Source organism: Pteropus medius, unplaced genomic scaffold, assembly GCF_902729225.1.
Source record: "Pteropus medius unplaced genomic scaffold, Ma_sr-lr_union100, whole genome shotgun sequence".
NCBI classification, from domain to species: Eukaryota; Metazoa; Chordata; class Mammalia; order Chiroptera; family Pteropodidae; genus Pteropus; species Pteropus medius.
The window spans coordinates 35,795,239-35,815,099 of record NW_024355205.1 but is presented as its reverse complement, the minus strand read 5'-3'; the positions used below and the strand labels follow the sequence as shown (position 1 = coordinate 35,815,099).

Here is a 19,861-nt window from a genome sequence, read left to right as displayed (position 1 = left end):
GAATATAGGGCAGATAATGTTTATAATGTGGTCTGATCCATAGAAATGGAAATTTCATAGTATCTTTATGTAGACATTCTTTGCTTTTAAGGAAGAAACTTATAAGTGTTCTGACCATGAGTCATAATCTACAGAGTATTCTACAGTTGGAAAGAGAGGAGGAGTTACAGATACCTAATTTGAGTGACATGTAAATAGTAGTATTTTAAGTGATGTAAAAGATTTCTATGTTAACAATTATTTTTGGGTGTATTTTCTCTTAGGGTTCAGATGATTGTTTGGTGAAGATTTGGTCAACACACAATGGCCGCCTATTATCCACACTAAGAGGTCATTCTGCAGAAATTTCAGATATGGCAGTAAATTATGAGAATACAATGATTGCTGCTGGGAGCTGTGATAAAATAATTCGCGTGTGGTGCTTAAGAACTTGTGCCCCGGTTGCTGTGCTCCAGGGACACACGGGGTCAATTACATCTTTACAGGTAAGTGTTCATGTACGCGTTTATGCACTATCTCCTTTTCCTTTAAATCTCTTCTCTTTGGAGATGAGAAATAGTAAGATGCTTAATAATTATATGATTTATTTTAAATTTAGTAATAAAGAAAAAATATAATTGTACTTCCATGAATCTTGAAAAGGTGATGTAGTAAATATGTAATGTAGGTAGAGCTTTATATGAAGGCTTAACGGATGACTTACTGATTCCTTTAGGTTTATGGTTGAAGTGAATGAGTCAGTTATAAACTGGTGATAGGTTAATGATTTTTCTACTGTAATACTTGTAGATTTTGATAAACTGATTAAATTTTCAGGAATATATTTAAACTCCGTTTCAGTCCATATTCTGGAACATATCCGCTTAGGTTTAACTGGTCATTTTCAACATTAATCTAGAGTTACCAAAGCCGCTGGCGCCCACCCGCCTGCTGGGGACAGGGGGAGGTTGACCAGGTTGGTTTTGATGAGGTTATATAACTTTGAACATTTAAACTCTCCATTTTGAATACTTGAGGAAAAAGAGCTTAGAAGACACTTCTATGAAGAAGTCATAGGTTCAAGTCCTACCTACCTTACAAAGTACATAACTTTGGGAAAAATCATAGAACAGATCATAAACTATACTCTCTGAGATGTTGTAATAATAAAAAGCATGTAATCATCTGAAAAAACACAATAGCAATTTTTTTTTCCTCTTTTCTGCTAATGGTAGTCCTGGTCTTCTTTGCTACACTCCTTTGTCTTGAATGTCTCGTGAGTCAGCAAATCGTGTTGCTTCTTTCTTCCTGGCTTTCCTCCCCGTTCTGAGGGAAGGAAAGGTTAAGGTTCTTGGATTACTTGGATTGAGTAGATTGATGCTCGGCTTTTATCTGTATGTTTCCTTTTAGTCGGTGTTACATACTACTGCCAGACAAGTCTTTGGGTTGCCATCAGTGTTTTATTTGAGAACTACAGTTACCTCAGTTTGCTGTTTATTGGGTCCAGATTCTCTACCCATTTAACCCATTTCCCTACCACTTTCAGAAATGAACACTTCAGTCATCTGGGTCTTTTCATTGCTATTGCATACCATATTTCCTATGACATTTGTATTTTTTTTTTCATGTTATTTCTTCGCCTAGTGTATTTTTCTTGTTTTCTTTGTATTTTTCTCTGCATCTTTTAAGCCTTCTTGGACATCTCTGGACCAGATTGATCTTCATTTCTCCAGCTTGTTTGTACAGCACACTTGCTACTTTATTAAATACAAATGTTAGTCCTGTTCTGAATTTACAATATAATTCTTGTATTTTCTTATAATACTTTTATGGTTTTGTTTTTTTAAAAGTTTAAATTATCATCCACTTGGAATTGACCCTGGTGTACAACCTGAAGAACCGCTTTTTACCACCAGATTACTGCACACTGGGCCCTTTACCATTTATGCAGTGATTCACTGTTTCCCCAGCTGATCTGAGATGATACCTTTATTTTACTGAAGTTTTGTGTTTTTTCCATTGGTTCTGTCAGTGTACCTAGTGCGCCCCAGAGTTTTAATTATTGAGGCTTGGGGATATGCTTTTATATTGATAGGACTAGATCTTTATGTAAAAGTTTTGCTGCCTATTATTGTTTATTAGTTTTGAGAGTAATCTTACTGAGATCACATTACATGTATAAATTAACTTAGAGATAGACTTTTCTTATAGGTTACAATCTTTTCACTACAATACTACCACCTGTATTTTGAATTTCTTGTGTGTTAGAGTGTCCGTTGAAGTTAACTTTGAAAAACTGTTTGAATTACTTTAGTACAAGCTCAGAAAACTGAGTTGTATATGTTACCGCTTTTTAGTTTAGTCCAATGGCCAAAGGCTCTCAGAGATACATGGTCTCTACTGGTGCTGACGGGACAGTTTGTTTTTGGCAGTGGGAGTTAGAATCCCTGAAATTCAGGTAAGTGACTTTTATTGTGTAATAAGTTTTCTTTTTTAGTGTTGTTATGACAGTCTTATGAAGTCTGATTATAAACAGAAATTATGGATCGTAGTTGCCTTTTTACTTTTGAACTTAATTTTTATTATATACAGTATATGTGCTATATTGACTACTTACTATTTACAGTTTTTGCTATTTGGATAGTTGATACGTAAAAGGAGCATAGCTATTCTATCTTGGCATATTTTTGTGAAAAAAAGATTGTATGTGAAATGAAACATTTTGAAAAATATTAAAAATGTGTAATTAGATACATAGTCAGAAATTTGGGCAAGATCATTTAAGAATCAGAAGACCTGGATTATAGACCTGTGCTGTCCACTACCGTACTCATTGGTCACATGTGACTATCGGACACTTCAGATGTGGCTGATGCAGTTGAAGGACGGAATTAATTTAAGTTTAAAAACTGATACTTGGTTCAGTTTTTATGAAACTTAAGCATATTTCCAACAACTTGAGCATGTGAATTTAGTTTTTCAAGTTATGAAATTTGAACATTTGATGAAAACTTTGTTGAAATTGAGATGTGTTAGAACTGTCCAATACACTCTGAAAGATTTCAAAGACAATATGAAAGAATCTAAAGTTATTATTAAAATTTTGTTAATATTGATATGTTTTGGATATATTGGGTTAAATGAAATAAAACTAATTTTGTCTCTTTTTACTTTTAATGTGGCTACTAAATTTAAAGTTACACATATGGCTTACATTCCATTCTTGTTGAACAGTGCTATATCCTGGCAGGTTTATACCCTCTCTGCAACCTCAGTGCCATGGTGGGTTCCTTTGGCTCTGAGCTTTAGTCACCTCAGTTACAAAAATGGACATTAGAGGGCCTGCTGTTTCAGTGCGGTAGGGTCATTGTGAGGACGGAGATTAGGCCGTTTTCTAAAATCCACCCAGCTACAATAGCATTTGTGGAAATAGTTGGTATACTGTGAGGCACTATAGAAATTAAATGATAATATTTGAACATGCTAGTTAAAACCAGCATTTTAAGCCATGTAAATGTGTAAAACTACTAACGTATTTTAAAACATCTTCTTTTAAAGTCCACGTCCCTTGAAGTTCACTGAGAAGCCTCGACCAGGTGTTCAAATGCTTTGTTCTTCTTTTAGTGTTGGTAAGGTAACTTTGGTACTTTTTTCTTAGTTTTATTTTAGCATTTATTGAGTGACCACATTATTGCAAGAACCTTTATCAGAAAGATGGTAAATGGCTTATGTTTATTTTATTAGGTTTAATCTATGATGTTCATTTAATTAGCCTTTTTCTTGTCTTTCACTCCTCCATTCTTCCTTTCTCTGATTTCTAATAGCAATCAAAGTCAGTGATATAAGAGGTAGCTGGCAAAAAGGAGGGTTGAGATGTCCACATGAGTGATTCCTGTGTCATGTCCCTGGGTGTATGATATACCAAAATTGTGATTTTCTTTTAATAGGCTAAACTGTATTTTTTTGGGAATTTTAAATTTGTTTTCCACACATTGGAGGAATTAGTCCCCATTTTCTCTTCTTGTACAGTGAACTTGTGTGCTAACCTTTCTTTTTAGGAGCGTTCAAAGATTTTTCCCCTATAAAAATTTGAAAACTTCGACAAGTGAACTTTATATTCCATGGCTAGGTTTAGGTATGTCAAGTTGTCTAGAAAGCAGAGCCCCTTTTGTCAAGTGTTTTTAGAGCAGCAGCACTTAAGGTCACTGCCACAACTGAAAAAGCAGAGGGAGATAATGAACATTAACAGATTGAATTAACAATTTAAAATTAAAGCCCCATCTTATTTTTTTTTCAGCACCAACTGAGTATCCTACAATTCAACTCAGTTTTAATACTATCTAGAGAATAGTATGAGATGTCATAGGTTAAGGACTCTACATGATTATCCCTCCCTCCATGCCAAACTTCAGACCAGGTTGTCACCTGTGCTTCTGATCCACTGGCTGTAGATTGGAGGTCCCCACAAACTTCTCCTTGGCTTTGGGTAATTTGCTAGAGCAGCCCACAGAACTTAAGCATTTACTTACTAGATTCCGGCTTATTATAAAAGTATATAACTTAGGAACAGCCAGATGGAAGAGATGCATAGGATAGAGTATGTGGGAAGGGGCATGCTACTCTCCCCTTATCTCTGTGTGTTCACCAACCTGAAGTTCTCTGAATCCCATCCTTTCGGGTTTTTATTAAGGATTCCTTACATAGGCATGACTGATAAATCATTAGCTACAGTGATTGATTCAGCTCCTTCCCACCTCCCTCCCCAGAGGTTTGACTGAAAGCTCCAGTTCTCTCATCACATGATTGGTTCCCCTGCAGTCAGGGCCCCCATGAGTTTTGCTGTTTTCCAAAAGTCACCTTGTTAACATAGACTATAGCGTGGTTGAAATGCGTTTGTTATGGATATCAAGACACCTTTATCGCTCTTATCACTTAGGAAATTCCAAAGGTTTCAGTAGGAGCTCTGTGCCATACATGGGAACAAAGAGCAAATATATACATCTTATTATAAACCCAGTATCACACTGCATTATGTTAATTTTAAAATGTCTCTATGTAGTGAATTACAAAATGGATCTATTGAGATAAACTTTTGGAATAAGAAATTTTGCTTAATATAATATAGAAGTTTGGTTTGTTCAGATATTTTGTTACAAATTGGATTTTTAAACCTTAACTTTTTTATTTCAGGTGGTATGTTTTTAGCCACAGGTAGTACTGATCATGTAATCAGAATGTATTTTTTGGGGTTTGAAGCACCTGAAAAAATTGCAGAACTTGAAAGCCACAATGTAAGTATTCACATTTTAAAATTCTGTAGGTTAATTTTAATAATATTCTTGTTGATATGTAGTCAAATATTGCTAACAGGAATCGCAAGATTTTGACAACTCTGATAGAACCTTGGCAGTGCTGGTATTTTGCAGTAGCTGTTTCAGCTTTAAGTCCAAAATCTTGATTATGACAGTTGATTTGGGTGGGCTAGGTTCAAGTGGGCCTGTTTAGTTTTAACTGAGCTCATGAAATCAGAATGCCGTCTTACTAATTAACGTGTAGTGAGATATATAACTCAGTATTCTGAAATACTGGTCAGTGTTCAGGTCATCTTTTCTCCTAAATGAAGTTTTGTGAGGTTATTTGATAAACAGGTTCGAATCACTTTAAAAGAAAAATTTTTTTGCATATAAATAATCCTAAAACACATATTCAACCTTGTATTCAGCTGTTTAAACTTTTAATTACACATGTTTCAATTTTCATACAGATGTTTTACTGCTTATGTCTATCTTTGAGACAAGAGCTGAGTCTTAGTAATCTTGTTAAAAGTCATGGTTAGATTCTTTGCACTTAAATGTACAATACGTGGAGCCAGAGGAGAGAAAGAGCAATTAGGGGGATTGTTTTATAAACTAAATAAATTTCTAAGCAATGTCCTGTATATGTGAAACTAATCATAAAATAAAATTTAAAAAAAAGGTACAGTGCATGTTTGAATACTGGGGCTAAGCAGCACAAACTATGTGGACAATGACGGTGTTTATTTTTTTCCTGCTTTAGGATAAAGTTGATAGCATCCAATTTTGTAACAACGGTGACCGGTAAGGAAGTGTGTTTGTATTTGTGTGTATGTGTGTTTAGGCATATATACTAAGCTCATATGTCACTTTGTATATCGCAGGTATTTATTAGTAAATATGCTAATTGAATAAAAAGTGTCTGGGGTGGGGGGAAACACATGAAGTAGAATAGTTTCTGCTGCCTCCTATGACCAAATGTAGTTCTCCTTTAGCTCACATTGGCTAAATTTATGATATAGAGAAAAATTAGGTGTAAGGGTAATGAAATTCTTAGGTTTGAGTAGTTAAAAAAAATCTTTCTCATCAGCCATTGTGCTGTAGACTGCAGTGAGATTATCACTTAAATTATATCCCTTTTTTGTGGTCCCCATGGTCTTTCAGGTCCTTTTCCTCAGCTACTATTTTTAACACTTTACTTAGTTAAAAGATTATTTTTACACAGTGTCCAGCATGAATTAATTTGAGTTTAGAGTTAAGATGCTTACAATGGAGCTTTTGCTCTAATTTTCCTATACATCTTTAATCGTTCTTTTTTTTCCCCTACTCCAGGTACTATTGTTTTCTAAAAACTCAATCTTTTTCACAAGCTATTGATTTTGAAATGTGCTTTACTTCATAGAGCCAGGCAAATTATAGCAAACCTGATTTTTTCCATTCATATATACTGTGAAGCTTTCTTTTGAATTAACACCTATAGATTTACCTGCGGTCAAAATAGCCATATTAAAAATTTTCTTGCTTGTGATTCTGACTGTAGCTGTTGGTGAATATAAGATCTTTTGTGAATATTTTAAGGTTCTTAAGTGGTAGCAGAGATGGAACAGCCCGGATTTGGAGATTCGAGCAGTTAGAATGGAGAAGCATTTTATTGGATATGGCTACGAGAATCTCAGGGTAAGTTGAGATGGTTTTTGTTGTATGTACTTGGTCTTGCTCTCTCTACCTGGTTGCTTAATTACTTTGTTCAAGCAATTGGCACAACCTCCTATTATGAAGTGCTGTGATTGAAGTGAATGACTACCTCCTATATATCCAGTAGAAACTTAAATCTCACATATCCAAAAGAATTTATCTTTAACATTTATGTAGGAAAGAACAATATATATGTGCTACTGTGGCTCACAGTATTGACTTCCTCTTAGGCGTTGCATTTAAAACCACCTGTGGTTTAAAAAAAATGATAAAAACGAGGTATGTCAAGTGCAGCCATTTTACTTTTTCTATAGATAGCAGTTTTAGAATTTAAAAAAAATTGCTAGTAGCTAAGACTGGTGAATACAGTAAGCAGACATGCTCTATTGTTAAGATTAGTCATGCACCAGTGGGAGTGCTTTTTTGCATGCTAAAATTTTGGCTTGTAAAACAGCTTTTAAGGGAAATGGTTTGTCTTATTGTCTTCGTCCTCCAACACTTGAAAGTTTTGAACATTTTTTTGAGAATGTTTGAGATTAGTTTAGCACTTCTCAAGATAAATAATATACATTTGAAATACATTGCATATTTTTTTTTTGGTTCATATACTTTGGGAGGTAGTACTGGTGGTAGAAAGAATACACGTTTTGGAATCAGACCTTTGCTAAAATATGACTTATACTATTTATAGCTATGTATTTTTGAGAACATCATTTAATATTAATCTCTTTTATCTAGGAAATGAGACAAACTGCCTTTAAGTATTATTAGGCATTTTAAATGATATGACGAAAATTTCTAGCATACTGCTGTCTGGCGTTGGCATTATCAGTGTTCTTTTGCCCCAGTGCAAATATTATTTCTTTAGTTATACTATAATAGAAATCAAAAACTACAAATTTTACTTGAGTTTATTTCCAAAGTTTATACTTTTTCATAGCAGTTTTTCTGAGAATTGTTATACATTTTGTCTTGGAAATCCTGCTTTATTTTCAGTAATTGTAGAAGAAATTAACTCATTTTCTCTGCTGTGGCTCAAACAGTTCTGTTGGGTTTCAGAATAAATTTGATCTTAGTATTTTTGTGGAATGATCTCTGGTAGGAAATGGAAAGAATACTTACTGGAAATCTGATAATCCTTGTTCACAAACAGCTCTTTATCATTATTTAAAAATATACGTGGATACTCAAAAGCATTTTAGTGTGAAAGTGAATACTGTCGCTCCTTGATTAATTGAAGTGATGAAGGGGCATGGGAGTGAAGATAATTTGAAATCATATTCACCTCTGAACAATTGCTTTATTAGGAAAGTAGGAACATCTATGTAAACACTGGAATAAAAACGTTAAATGATGAGACTGGCAATTGCTTAGTTTTCTTGCTGCCATACTGTGTATGGAGAGAACTTTCCCTGTAATTCCCTTCATGGTGGAAATATTATTTCCTCATTTAAAGTTTTACCTCTTTCAAATTTGAAAAGCAGAATCTTCTGTATGTCAGAATTGATGGATATATTTATTTTAGTGTACTAATCTTGGTTGATCTTCTTGATGAGCTGTAACATGTCCTTTAGTAGATTCAAGGTTATTAATAGGGAATACGTTTTTGAATCTTAGTCTTTATTACATTTCGCCCCTTAAGTTACACTTTTCCCCTTATCTGTCTAGTTAGAATTATTCTCTTGTTTGTGTCCGTTGTGCTTACATAGAGAGCTGTTACATAGTACTCATTCCATATTCTTAGAGCTGTTTTCTTTAATTAAAATGTTTATTTTATTACACATTATAATTTTTTAGAATGTTTTATATAATTTCAAAAGCAGCTAGGCCTTTCTCTACCCTCCCACTGTTTACTGCTGACTACTATATTTTATAGAGAGACTTTGCATCCACTTTCATAATGGCTGCAGTGCACTGCGGACTTGTATCCAAGATCATTCTTGACAAGAGACCTGTAGGAACAGTCTGTAGGGAAGTATAAAGAGATGAATACAGCCTGTGTACAGTTCAGCAGATGAGCGTCTGTGTGGCAGTCACTTCTGGCCATTGGGAATATGAAGATGAATTCCCTTCTTTCTGTCATCCTTAAATTTCTTATTTCTGGAGAGAGAAACAGTTGAAAGGATTACTGATAGGGCTTGGGTTCAGGAGAAGATGGTAATAGAAAAGAGATAGAGAGAAAAACTGCTTTCATGAGAAGCAGTGGTGTCCTAAAATCTGCCTTTATTCAGACTGCTTCTGAATCATGGCCTCCCTCTCTGCGTTTTGCTGTAATCTGTTTATGAGTAATCTGTTATGGGTAAGATATAATGAACTCTATAGAGTCGATAAGGTATGCACATGAACTAGATTACTTCAGTTGTTTTTGTGTAGACAAGGGATTGCATACCCTGTTTTATAGCCTACCACCCAAATGAATTTACACAGTGTATATTTTTTTCTTAGGGACTTATCTTCCGAAGAGGAAAGGTTTATGAAACCCAAAGTAACGATGATAGCTTGGAATCAGAATGATAGCATTGTTGTGACAGCCGTGAATGATCATGTCCTCAAAGTGTGGAGTTCTTATACTGGACAACTGCTTCACAACTTATTGGTAAGTAGTTTATATATAATATCACAAATCAAGATTTTTTTTGAACGATAATTTTATTTTTGAAGCTACAAAACAAATAATTAAACATTTCTTTATATTATCAAATAGAAATTTGTACATATACTAATTTATAAGTTACTGTCATTAATACATTTTTGAAAATCTTTATACACTGACAATACGGGTTTTTAATTTTAAACTTTGAACTTGCAAACCCTCTTTAACTATATGACTTTGTTGAATAAAGGGACATGCTGATGAAGTATTTGTTTTGGAGACACATCCCTTTGATTCCAGAATTATGTTATCTGCAGGACATGATGGCAGCATATTTATATGGGATATTACAAAAGGCACCAAGATGAAACATTATTTTAATATGGTAAGTAAAATAAGGAGTATCTTCATGCATACTTGCATTTATTTCAAGTATGGATTATATAGTTTAACCAGAAACAGATCCGCATATATTGGCAGTTTATATTTCTAGGAATCAGGATACTTAAAGCCTATTAAAATACTTGACTGACACACACACACACACACGCACGCACGCACGCACGCACACACACATACATGAAATTCCCTGTTTAACTGATGCACACAAGGGAAAGGTTTTCAGAAGTTATCTATTTAGCTTTGTGTATATGTATGAATGTGCTCCTATCTGTTTAAATTGGCAAAATTATGGTTATTTTATAGAACTTTTTGCTTCTTAAATTTATTAAAATATTTGATAATAGAAATGCAAAATAATATTCAGTAAAGTCATTTAGGGAATCAAACATTAGATTTTTCCAGCTTTTTTTCTTTTTTGCACATGTTTATCCTAGAACCAAAATAGGATCCTATTGCATAGTTTTAGATTTCTCATACATAACCACAATACAGTTACCCAGATCAATTTAACATTGGTGAAGTAATAATATCTGATATAGGTTTATATTCACATTTAGTCAATTGTCCTAATAATGTTACATTTTTCCCCTTAGACCAGGATCTGATTAATCATGGATTATATTAAGTGGTTCTATATTTCTTGTTATCTTTAATTTTCAATAGTCTTTTCACCTTCTTTTCCTATTTCTTGCCCTTTAACTTTTTTGATGAGTATAGGCAAGTAATGTTACAGAATATCTGTTTTTTCTGATGTTTCTTGATGATTTAAATGGAATGAAACAAATGATATAATGTGTCCTCCATGCATTATATTAGGAGGTACACACTGTAAGTCTTGCTGTTGGTGGGGATAATTTTAAGTATTTGCTTAAGGTGGCATCTGTCAGGTTTCCCTACTATCAAAGAGTTGTTTTTCTTCTTTGTAATTCTTAAACTAATTTTACCAGGTGCTATTTTGAGACTATGTAAATATCCTGTTCCTCATTCAACTTTTATTTACAAATATTAACATCCATTGAAGATTTTCTGATGGCATTATTTTTTCCATATTTATTGGTATTCTTGCACATAGTTTTGTAATCTATTTTATATAAAGAATGTTTTTCAAAGCCTTAAATATTTTTTAAGAATTTGCAAATATACTTTGGCTGTAAGTTCAGCCTTTCTCAAAAAAATGTTACTTATATCATTTATTATTGTTGAGTAAGTGGTGTCTAAAATGTGCACAACAGTAACATTTAATATCTTTGTATAGGGGTATTTATGTAGATCCCTGATTATTTCCTTGGGATAAATTCTGAGGGAATTATTGTGTTAAAGGGTTTGAATATTGTTAAGGCTTTTAATATAATACGTTTTGTAAAATTATTCTCCAGTTTATATGGAGTTTCAGGTTAAAGTGTAATTAATTTGGGAGGCAGTATGGTCAAAGCTTGTGGATGAGAGGTAGTGCCACATGTTCCATGTTTTTGTTGTTTTTTTAACCTTAGAATTTTTATTTCAATATGTTTATTCTGGACAGTTTCTTAATAAACAGTTTAAAATGTCAGTATTTTATTTATTAATGTTAAATGCAATAAAACAACTCAAATAGCATGGCTGAATTGCAAATATATATTTAGGACATCGTTGAAAGTTGCATCTTTAAGATACGTTCAAATTATTGGAAAAAGAACAGCCTTCAAATTTTCTCTAGTCTTAAAATTCAAAGGTACATTTATCTTCTTTAATTTATCCTTTAAAACTTAAAATCATTCTATCTTGCATTTAACTTATTAAAACAGAAAACTGTGTTAATTCTGGGTTTAAGCAGAATATATCAGATAAACAACCTCTAAGCCAAAGAATAACCTAAAAGAGTCTTGGGTTGGCAACCGGGATCTTACTTTCAAACACCCAAAACTGGCCTTGTAGACCAATTCTTCTTCTTTTACCGCTCAGCAGAGAGGCCCCTAATTCTCTGATGCCAGACAGATTACACAGTGTTGTAAGTTACTAACAGAATAGTTTTTCATTAGATGCATAGTAAACATCAGTGTGACATTTAATTGTTCTCCAGACACAGTTGCAGGTTGCATTTTGTTAAGAATCGTGTAGGGCTTTTCAAACCATAGGTAAACATCGGAGTCTGGCTTGCTCTTAGATAGATGGATTTGCCCACTTGGAAAAAATTCCTTTACAGCTGGGACCCTTAGCAGAGCTTTGGTCCAGTTAGGTCCACGTGTATGACAGGAGAGTAACTGCCACTGTCTTCATCTTGTCAGCCTGGGGCTATTGCTCCCGCCTGCCCCCTGCCTCTGCTTTACTTGCGCTGGTGGTCCTAGGCCTGGGGTGTGAAGTGGCGCCAAAGCTCAGGTCAGAGGTCAGGCTGTGGCGGACGTGGCTTGTCTAAAGACTATGTGGGTGAATCTTGTGTTCCTATGTTTTAACAAAGAATTGGAGGGAAAATATTTATACATTTTTTTCCTTATGGTATGAGAGAATACAAATTTGTATGTGTTATTATCTTGTTTGGCAGTGCCATAAATATCCCAGTAACCTTTTTTTTTCATATTTGTTAATTGGCACCCATTTATGGGCAGTATGGCAGTAGTCAAGTGTTGCTTTTCAGGCAGGTATTTGGGCATGTGTATGAGTTTTGGCAATTAGTGGGTGGATGATTCATTTTTCCAATACTGATCAAATGTCTTAAAGTTTAGTTATTGAAAAGTTAGAGGCTCAGACAACAAATATGCATAGTTCTACACTATTGAGTTAATGATAGCTCATCTATAAATTCATAATGCAATAAACTAATAAATTTACAATTAAAAAGAATGTAAACAGTTTAAAAGTAATCTAATTAAGGCAGTATTCATGATGCACTTAGAATATCCTGAAATTTGAGGCATTTTTAAATAAGATAGTTGCAGGTGCAAGTATTTGCAAATGAACTTTCAAGACTTAGCAGCATTAAAATTTTGCATGGCTGTCATTTTAGCAGAAGAAAGTTGAAACTCCAGAAAAGTATTGATTTTAGTCATGAATACCATGCTTTATTTTTTAATCATTTTCTTTGTAGATTATTAGTCAATAGCATTTTGTTATGTATTAAAAGAAAAGTTTATGAAAATGCTTGTCATTCACTTGTCACAAATAAAGACTTCACTTTGGATTGGTTTATGATCATTTGATCATTTTGAGAACTAATTCTTAGAAGATCTTTCAAGCTTTCTTCTAGGCTAGTGGTATCTAAAAAATACTTTCTGAAAATATAAATCAACATGCTGAATGCAAAGTTTGTCTTTAAAAATTTTTTTTTGGAAGTGGCACATCATAGCAGGCTGTCAAGATGAAACAGTTGATACAGCAAAAGCACTTGAATAGACTTGGTCGTAACTATTCCTCTGTTTTCTAGATTGAAGGACAAGGACATGGAGCTGTATTTGACTGTAAATTTTCACAGGATGGACAGCATTTTGCCTGTACAGATTCTCATGGGCACCTTCTGATATTTGGTTTTGGATGCAGCAAACCATATGAAAAGGTCATTTTTAATATTTTCTTAATAGCATGTAAAATAAGTAGTTATGAAGGATATTTTGAAATGAGGTTAGATGTGTTAATCTGATTGCCTTTTTTAAATTAATATGGTTATAATTAACTGCTTAGTATTTGTCTTCTTTAACATATATAAACCTCAAAATGTCAATCTGTAAATTTCCTTTTTCTAGATTCCTGATCAGATGTTCTTCCATACTGACTATCGGCCCCTGATCAGAGATTCTAATAATTATGTCTTAGATGAGCAAACTCAGCAGGCTCCTCACCTTATGCCTCCACCATTCTTGGTAGATGTAGATGGAAATCCTCATCCAACCAAGTTTCAGAGATTGGTACCAGGCCGAGAAAATTCTGCAGATGAACATTTGGTTCCACAGCTCGGCTATGTGGCAACAAGTAAGTGCAAATCTTTAAAAAAAAAAACAAAACTTTATTTGAAAAATGTATAAAGGATACAAAGAACTTTTGTACGTTCAGATTTACCAGTTGTTAATATTTTACAATGTTTGTTTTATCATTTATCTCTAGATACTTATTGTTGGGAACCATTTGAAGCTTAGGTTCTGGAGCTCACGTTCATTTACCCTTTAATATGTATTTTCTAAGAACAAAGATACTCTTACATAAGAACAAAGATACTCTTTTACATAATCATAAACAATTATCAAAATTAGGACATTTAACCCTCATATAATACTGTTATCAAATCCATAGTCTAATCAAATTTTGTTTGTTATTCTGATAATGCCCATGGTAGCTTTTTTTGTTCTCGCCTGCTGTAGATTTCAATTTGGGAACTGTACATTAAACGTCGTTGTCACTGATTAGGTGCTGGTTCTGCATTTTTGACCCAGTTCAGCATGACGGATGTTGTAGCCTTCCTGCAGCGTCACATCAGGATGCTTGTGATTGTGTTTTGTCCGGTTGTTGATAGCGTTGTCTGAGCACTCAGTTAAGGACCTGTCTGCTGAGTTTCTCCACTGTAAAGTTTTTTTACTCTTTGTAATTAGTAATTTGTAGGGAGATATGATGTAAATAACCTGTTCAGTATCAAACTTTACCCTCAAGTATTAGGATCCACTGATTTTTTGCCCAAATCAGTTGTTAGGATGAAGATTGCAAAATGGTTTTCTAACTCTGTCGTCATGAACCTGCATTTTATTAGTTGGCTTTCTACTACTTTCTTTCATTTATGTAGTTCATTAAGTTTTAGTATCGACTTATGGGTTGTTATACAGTGGGTTATAATCCATTACCAGACTGCTAGCCGTCACTGTGTTCCTCACTGCCTCGAATACACATTTTAAAATATTCTGAATGTTAAAATTGGAAGTGTGCAGAAAGCAATCCTGCTGTGTACTCTGAAGTCTCTCTCTCTGGCTGGCAGGAGCATGAACTATTTCCAGCCCCGTGAGAGCTCTGGGTTTTTTTTGGCACACTACTTTTTTATGTTTCTTCTCCAGTGTGGTGAAGTTTTACCAAATGTGTGCATGTATCATTAGTTACTTAAAGAGTTAATTGGACCTCACTGTACATCTCTGAGCTCTGTGTAGCTCACTCCTCTCTGATGTTCAGCCCTGTGTATTTAGTTCTCCCCTGCTGCCAAACTCTGACCATCGTTCCCTCCACTCAGTGAGATTTCTGGATGCTCCTTGGATTCCCTTTCCTTGCGTTGCAGTCTGCAAACTGCCTCTGAGCTTTCGCCTGGAGCCATTACTTGTCCTCTCTCAGGGATCACCATCCTGTGCTTCCTGTTGTCCAATGTCTGAAAGCCCTTGATTCCTGTATGATTTTTCCAGTGTCATCGTAGTTTATAGTGGGAGGGCAGTTCCTATAGAGCAGGAGCCTTTATGGGTGGAACCCGCCTTTAATATTCGAATTGTAACTGTATCATGCCAAATAAAACCAGTTATTATTTGGATGCTATTTGCCAAGTTACATTGAAATATTCTGTGCTGTGACAATGTAGATGTTGGGTTTTCGGGGGGAAAGAGAAGGTTAGAAGTGCCCTTTTCAACTATTTTCCCTTTGGTTTCAAGTATGTTCATAGGAATTTTACGATATACCCAGTTCTAATTAAAATCTTTTTATTGTTTTAGATTAGGGCTCTATTTCTTGCCTACTTAGCTCATTTTTTGAGAGTTGATCAAAAAATTTTAATGCTATTAAGACAGTTGCTTTAATGTCAGTTACGACATTGATTTTGTTAAGTTCTTCTTTGATTTCCATAGTAAAGTGGAGCTGGAAGGGACCCTAACTCAGGTAGTAGAATGGAAGTTTTTTTCCCCTGATGTAGTGTATGACATTTTTTAGTTTCTGGATCTGTTAACTGTGGAAGCAGGTTAAGTCTTTGCATTCCTTTTGCTTAATACCCTACTGATTTGAGTTTGTTAGGATTCCGCTGGACCTATTAAATATCTCTGAAAACGTGTTATTTGAAAACTAAAGAAGCTAAGACACTGCAGAAAGTCTGATATTGTACTTGAAGTAAGAAATACTGGCACCGGCGATGCTGAAAGCGTATCAGAGCAGTGGAAGCTTAGTGAGGGAGCAGGTGTAGCTTCCTCCCTCAATTGCACGTGCTCGTGGGACTCGTGGGGTGGGGTGAGGGGCACTAGGGTTGTGGTCTCTTGAAGGCTGAAAAGGTATTCTCAATCTTTTTTTGAAGACAGTAGAGAAGAAATCTCTCTCCTTTTCTCTACGTTGGAAATTATACATTGTTGGCTCTGTTCTAGTGAGAGACCTTGGGCAGTAAGATTTTAGTGAAATCTATCTGGTGTTAGTGTGAAAAAGCAGAAGGCGGCTCTCACTGGAATGTGGCGTCTGCATGCTCACTTGGAGGTACTTCAGAGGCTCTGCCGAGGTGTCTGTGGCGCTTACTACCTTTGGGAAAGGCCTCGTTTTCCTTTGTGGGTTTTGAATCTTTTCTCTGACCTAGTTTGAGTGTATAGGGTATCTTTAATTGATGATTTTTTAAAAAATGAATTCTGACGTTTAATTGCTAATGTAATATTAATTGTAGTCTACTGAAAGTCTTTTTTCCTGTTTATATAGATTATAATTTTATATTTATTCATTGGATTTGCAGGTGATGGAGAGGTAATTGAACAAATTATAAGCCTACAAACTAATGATAATGGCGAACGAAGCCCAGAGTCCAGCGTTCTTGATGGAATGATAAGACAGTTGCAGCAGCAGCAAGATCAGAGAATGGGAGCAGGTCAGGATCCTGTTTCAAGTGGACTTCCAAATGGGGAGGAAACACCACGACGAGGTAGTAAATAAATATATGAGATGTGTTTTGCCTTAATATGGCTGAATCGAAATTGAAGAGTAAATCACCCCGTAAATCATGCAAATGTCTAACCACTGTGCTGCACACCTGAAACTCGTATAAAGTAATATTAAAAAACTGAAGTCTTGAAAATGTAAAAATAAAGAAATTGTAGCATAAGTGAAGTCATCAAAAACTGTAAGCTGTGTATTTGTATAATTTAACAGTCTGGAGGTAGCTTTATTAGGTGTAAAGTTGTACTAACATGCGTATTTGATTTTCAAGTACTATGAAAGACCTCAAAACCTTTTTTGCTCTAAAATAGAGTATTTACATTAAAAAATGAGATAAAGAATATAGTGTTTCTCTTGAATTTGTAAGTTCTAAAAAACTGAATTGGGTTGAGCACTAATGTTTCTTACTGTGAATGAGGAGGCTTGGAGGGAATTTTCAGGGTGAAGTATTTGATATTGGAATGCAGTAGTAATTACATTAGTAGTGGAAATGATCTGGAGGAGACTGGTAATTGTTATGCAAATGAAACTCACCGTGGGGAAAAGTAAATGCCTATGGGAGATTAGAAAAGCTTTGAGAAGTCTTTCAAATGCCACAAAATTCCAGCAGTGCCACCAGAGTAATCCCCGCCTTACCCCACCTTCACTGGGCACTCAGAGCCATAAATTTCAGTACCTCTCTTTCTGCCAAATGTTTCTGCTTGTCTGTTGGAGAATTTGCCTTTTTATGTAGACTCTTAATTTTTATTTTGTAAGGGCAAAATAATTTATTTCACAGAAATCTACTTCGAACAAATTAATTTACAGCTAATGAAAGTACGCTTTTGTTTATAGAAAGAAACTTTAAAATATATTTGCCAAGTTTGCCTTATTTCCTGTCTTGGTGTCACTCAGTGCTGTCCTCTGCGCAGTTTCTTCTGCTCCGTCTACCCTGTCACTCTCGATCTCTTTTTCATCTGATCTGCCACACAACTGGTCTTCAGATTTTTACTCGTAGTGACTGTTATACCTAGAAGTCCTAGTGATTCTCTTTAAAATCTGACTTTCAGTGTAGTGCTGTGCTTTAAGTTTTACTTCTTTTATGTTTCTAATTGTTTTGGATTCTAGGGTCACAGAATTAGGTCTGTCAATCCTGTGTTTATGATGTGCTATTATTGGTTCACACATTTGTTCTTTTGTTTTAAATCATGATAACTTACATCTATGTATGTGGTCCTCCTCTGTTTCCCTCTCCCAAGAAAATAGTTATTCCGAATCTAATGCTGGTCCTTTCTTTGCCTTTTTAAAATACGTTAGGAAATATATTCTTATATCTATTACTGTAAAGCATTTTTTTTTAATCTTTATAAAAAGCTTGTTAGGTTGTATATATTCATTTGAGACTTAATTTTTTTACATTATATTTTTAAGATTGCTCCATCGTTGCATCAGATTAATTTTGACTATATTGTGTTTTACTCTGTTGTATGAATATATCTGATTTTATTCTCTCGATGGGATTTTGGGTAGTTTTGAGGTTTTGCTATTCAGGAACAGAAATGATATTGACTGTCTTGTTTGGGTCTCATATACATTTGAAAGAATTTCTCTTGAATATTAATTTAAGAATGGAATTGCTGGGTATAGATAGATTATGCCAATCTGATGTGTACGTTATAAACGTGTCTATATATTATGTGTGTATTATACATTATATACTGTAGTTATATATATCTACATATTACCCAGTGGTTATACAGTTCATACTCTCAGCAGCATACAAAGAGTGCTGTTAATTCACTTCTCTTGATTTTTGCTGTTCAGACAGGTGTCAAATGATAATGCAATCTTAATTTGAAATTTTAAAAAAGCACTAATGCAGTTGAATGCGTATGTTTTTTGGTCATGTTTCCTTTTTCTTTTTTCCTTCTTAGCTATTTATTTTATAGCGTATATCACATTTCTTACGATCTGAAGTTTTTCAGGTATTCTAGTTCCATATCGTTATGTATCCATATTGTCATATATCATTATGCGATTTTGGATTATGACCTCATCTTTGGGAGGAGAGTATCAGTGGAAATGACGTACAGCCAAAGTTGAGAGCTTTTCCTTCCAGAGTGGATTTTATAAAAGATTTCGTAAGGTATCCAAGGTTGTCACCAATCTGGGGCCTTTTTTCAGTAAAATATTTTGTTTAATCTATGATCTTATCTATTTAAGAAGTTTTATAAAACATTGAATAATTATCTGACAAATTGCCTTTACTGAAAAGGACAAAATGACATAAAAATCAGGCTACGCCAAAGAGGTAGCCTCTGGATGTAGGATAATCTTGGTAGAAGATGGCATTCATTGTCACATGCAGGTCCCGCAGGGATCAGTTTGCACTTTAATTACCGTCTTTGTAGTTTTTGGACCACATGAGTAATATAAATTTGAATCTCTAACTCAGGTGATATATAGGCCCATATTTCTGAATTTCCGTGGGGCGGCTTCCCTCACCCACACCCTCCTCCTAATCTGCATTCAGGCAGAGATTGACAGATTTTCTAGTTATCTCTTTATACCAGTAGGTGGATTAGAATTTTGTTTAGGGTGTAACTCTGCAAGGATTCTGTTTTTCCGGGGGCAACATAGGGTGGGGTGGGGGTTCCGTTTCTCATTTACAGCCAGGCACCTGCCTCGGCCCCAAGGCCTTTTCTCCCTTTTCCATGTGGGCTTTAAAACCCAAGCCCTTGAGTTGCTGGAGTGCACAGCTCTGTCTGGTTTCAGCTCATCATCTTTAATTTTGTGTCTTCTTTGTTTCTAGCCCAAGGTGATCTCCAGGTTCCATGATTCATTTAAAAGAGTATTTGTTATATTGTACAGGGCATTTCTAGGAGTCTGTGAAGGAAGTTAGTTGCTAGGACACAAAGACAGTGATCTTTATGTCTTCTCTGATAGTTAGATCTGTGTAGTGTTAGACAAATATTTCCTGTTAAAATGGTTATAAAAATTTTGTTTCCCTTGCAGAATCCAGTTTCTTTTATTTTCTCGGTTGCTTTTTCCTTGGGCTGGCTGAGCTTTAAAGGTCTTTAAAGCTGAA

The 19,861-nt window shown here is 34.8% G+C and overlaps 1 protein-coding gene across 2 annotated transcripts in view; it reads left to right on the top strand.

Annotated features, from left to right (window-relative positions):
- The window catches only part of BRWD1 (bromodomain and WD repeat domain containing 1), a 92,596-nt gene that overhangs the window by 18,641 nt on the left and 54,094 nt on the right, over positions 1 to 19,861 (top strand). For both annotated transcript variants that reach the window (XM_039857691.1, XM_039857692.1), the window contains exons 8-18: positions 264 to 485; positions 2,337 to 2,437; positions 3,538 to 3,608; positions 5,170 to 5,270; positions 6,037 to 6,077; positions 6,852 to 6,950; positions 9,414 to 9,564; positions 9,812 to 9,946; positions 13,361 to 13,489; positions 13,677 to 13,902; positions 16,595 to 16,780. In XM_039857691.1, coding sequence (XP_039713625.1) covers positions 264 to 485; positions 2,337 to 2,437; positions 3,538 to 3,608; positions 5,170 to 5,270; positions 6,037 to 6,077; positions 6,852 to 6,950; positions 9,414 to 9,564; positions 9,812 to 9,946; positions 13,361 to 13,489; positions 13,677 to 13,902; positions 16,595 to 16,780 — 1,462 coding nt within the window. The remainder of the gene's footprint in view (positions 1 to 263; positions 486 to 2,336; positions 2,438 to 3,537; positions 3,609 to 5,169; positions 5,271 to 6,036; positions 6,078 to 6,851; positions 6,951 to 9,413; positions 9,565 to 9,811; positions 9,947 to 13,360; positions 13,490 to 13,676; positions 13,903 to 16,594; positions 16,781 to 19,861) is intronic.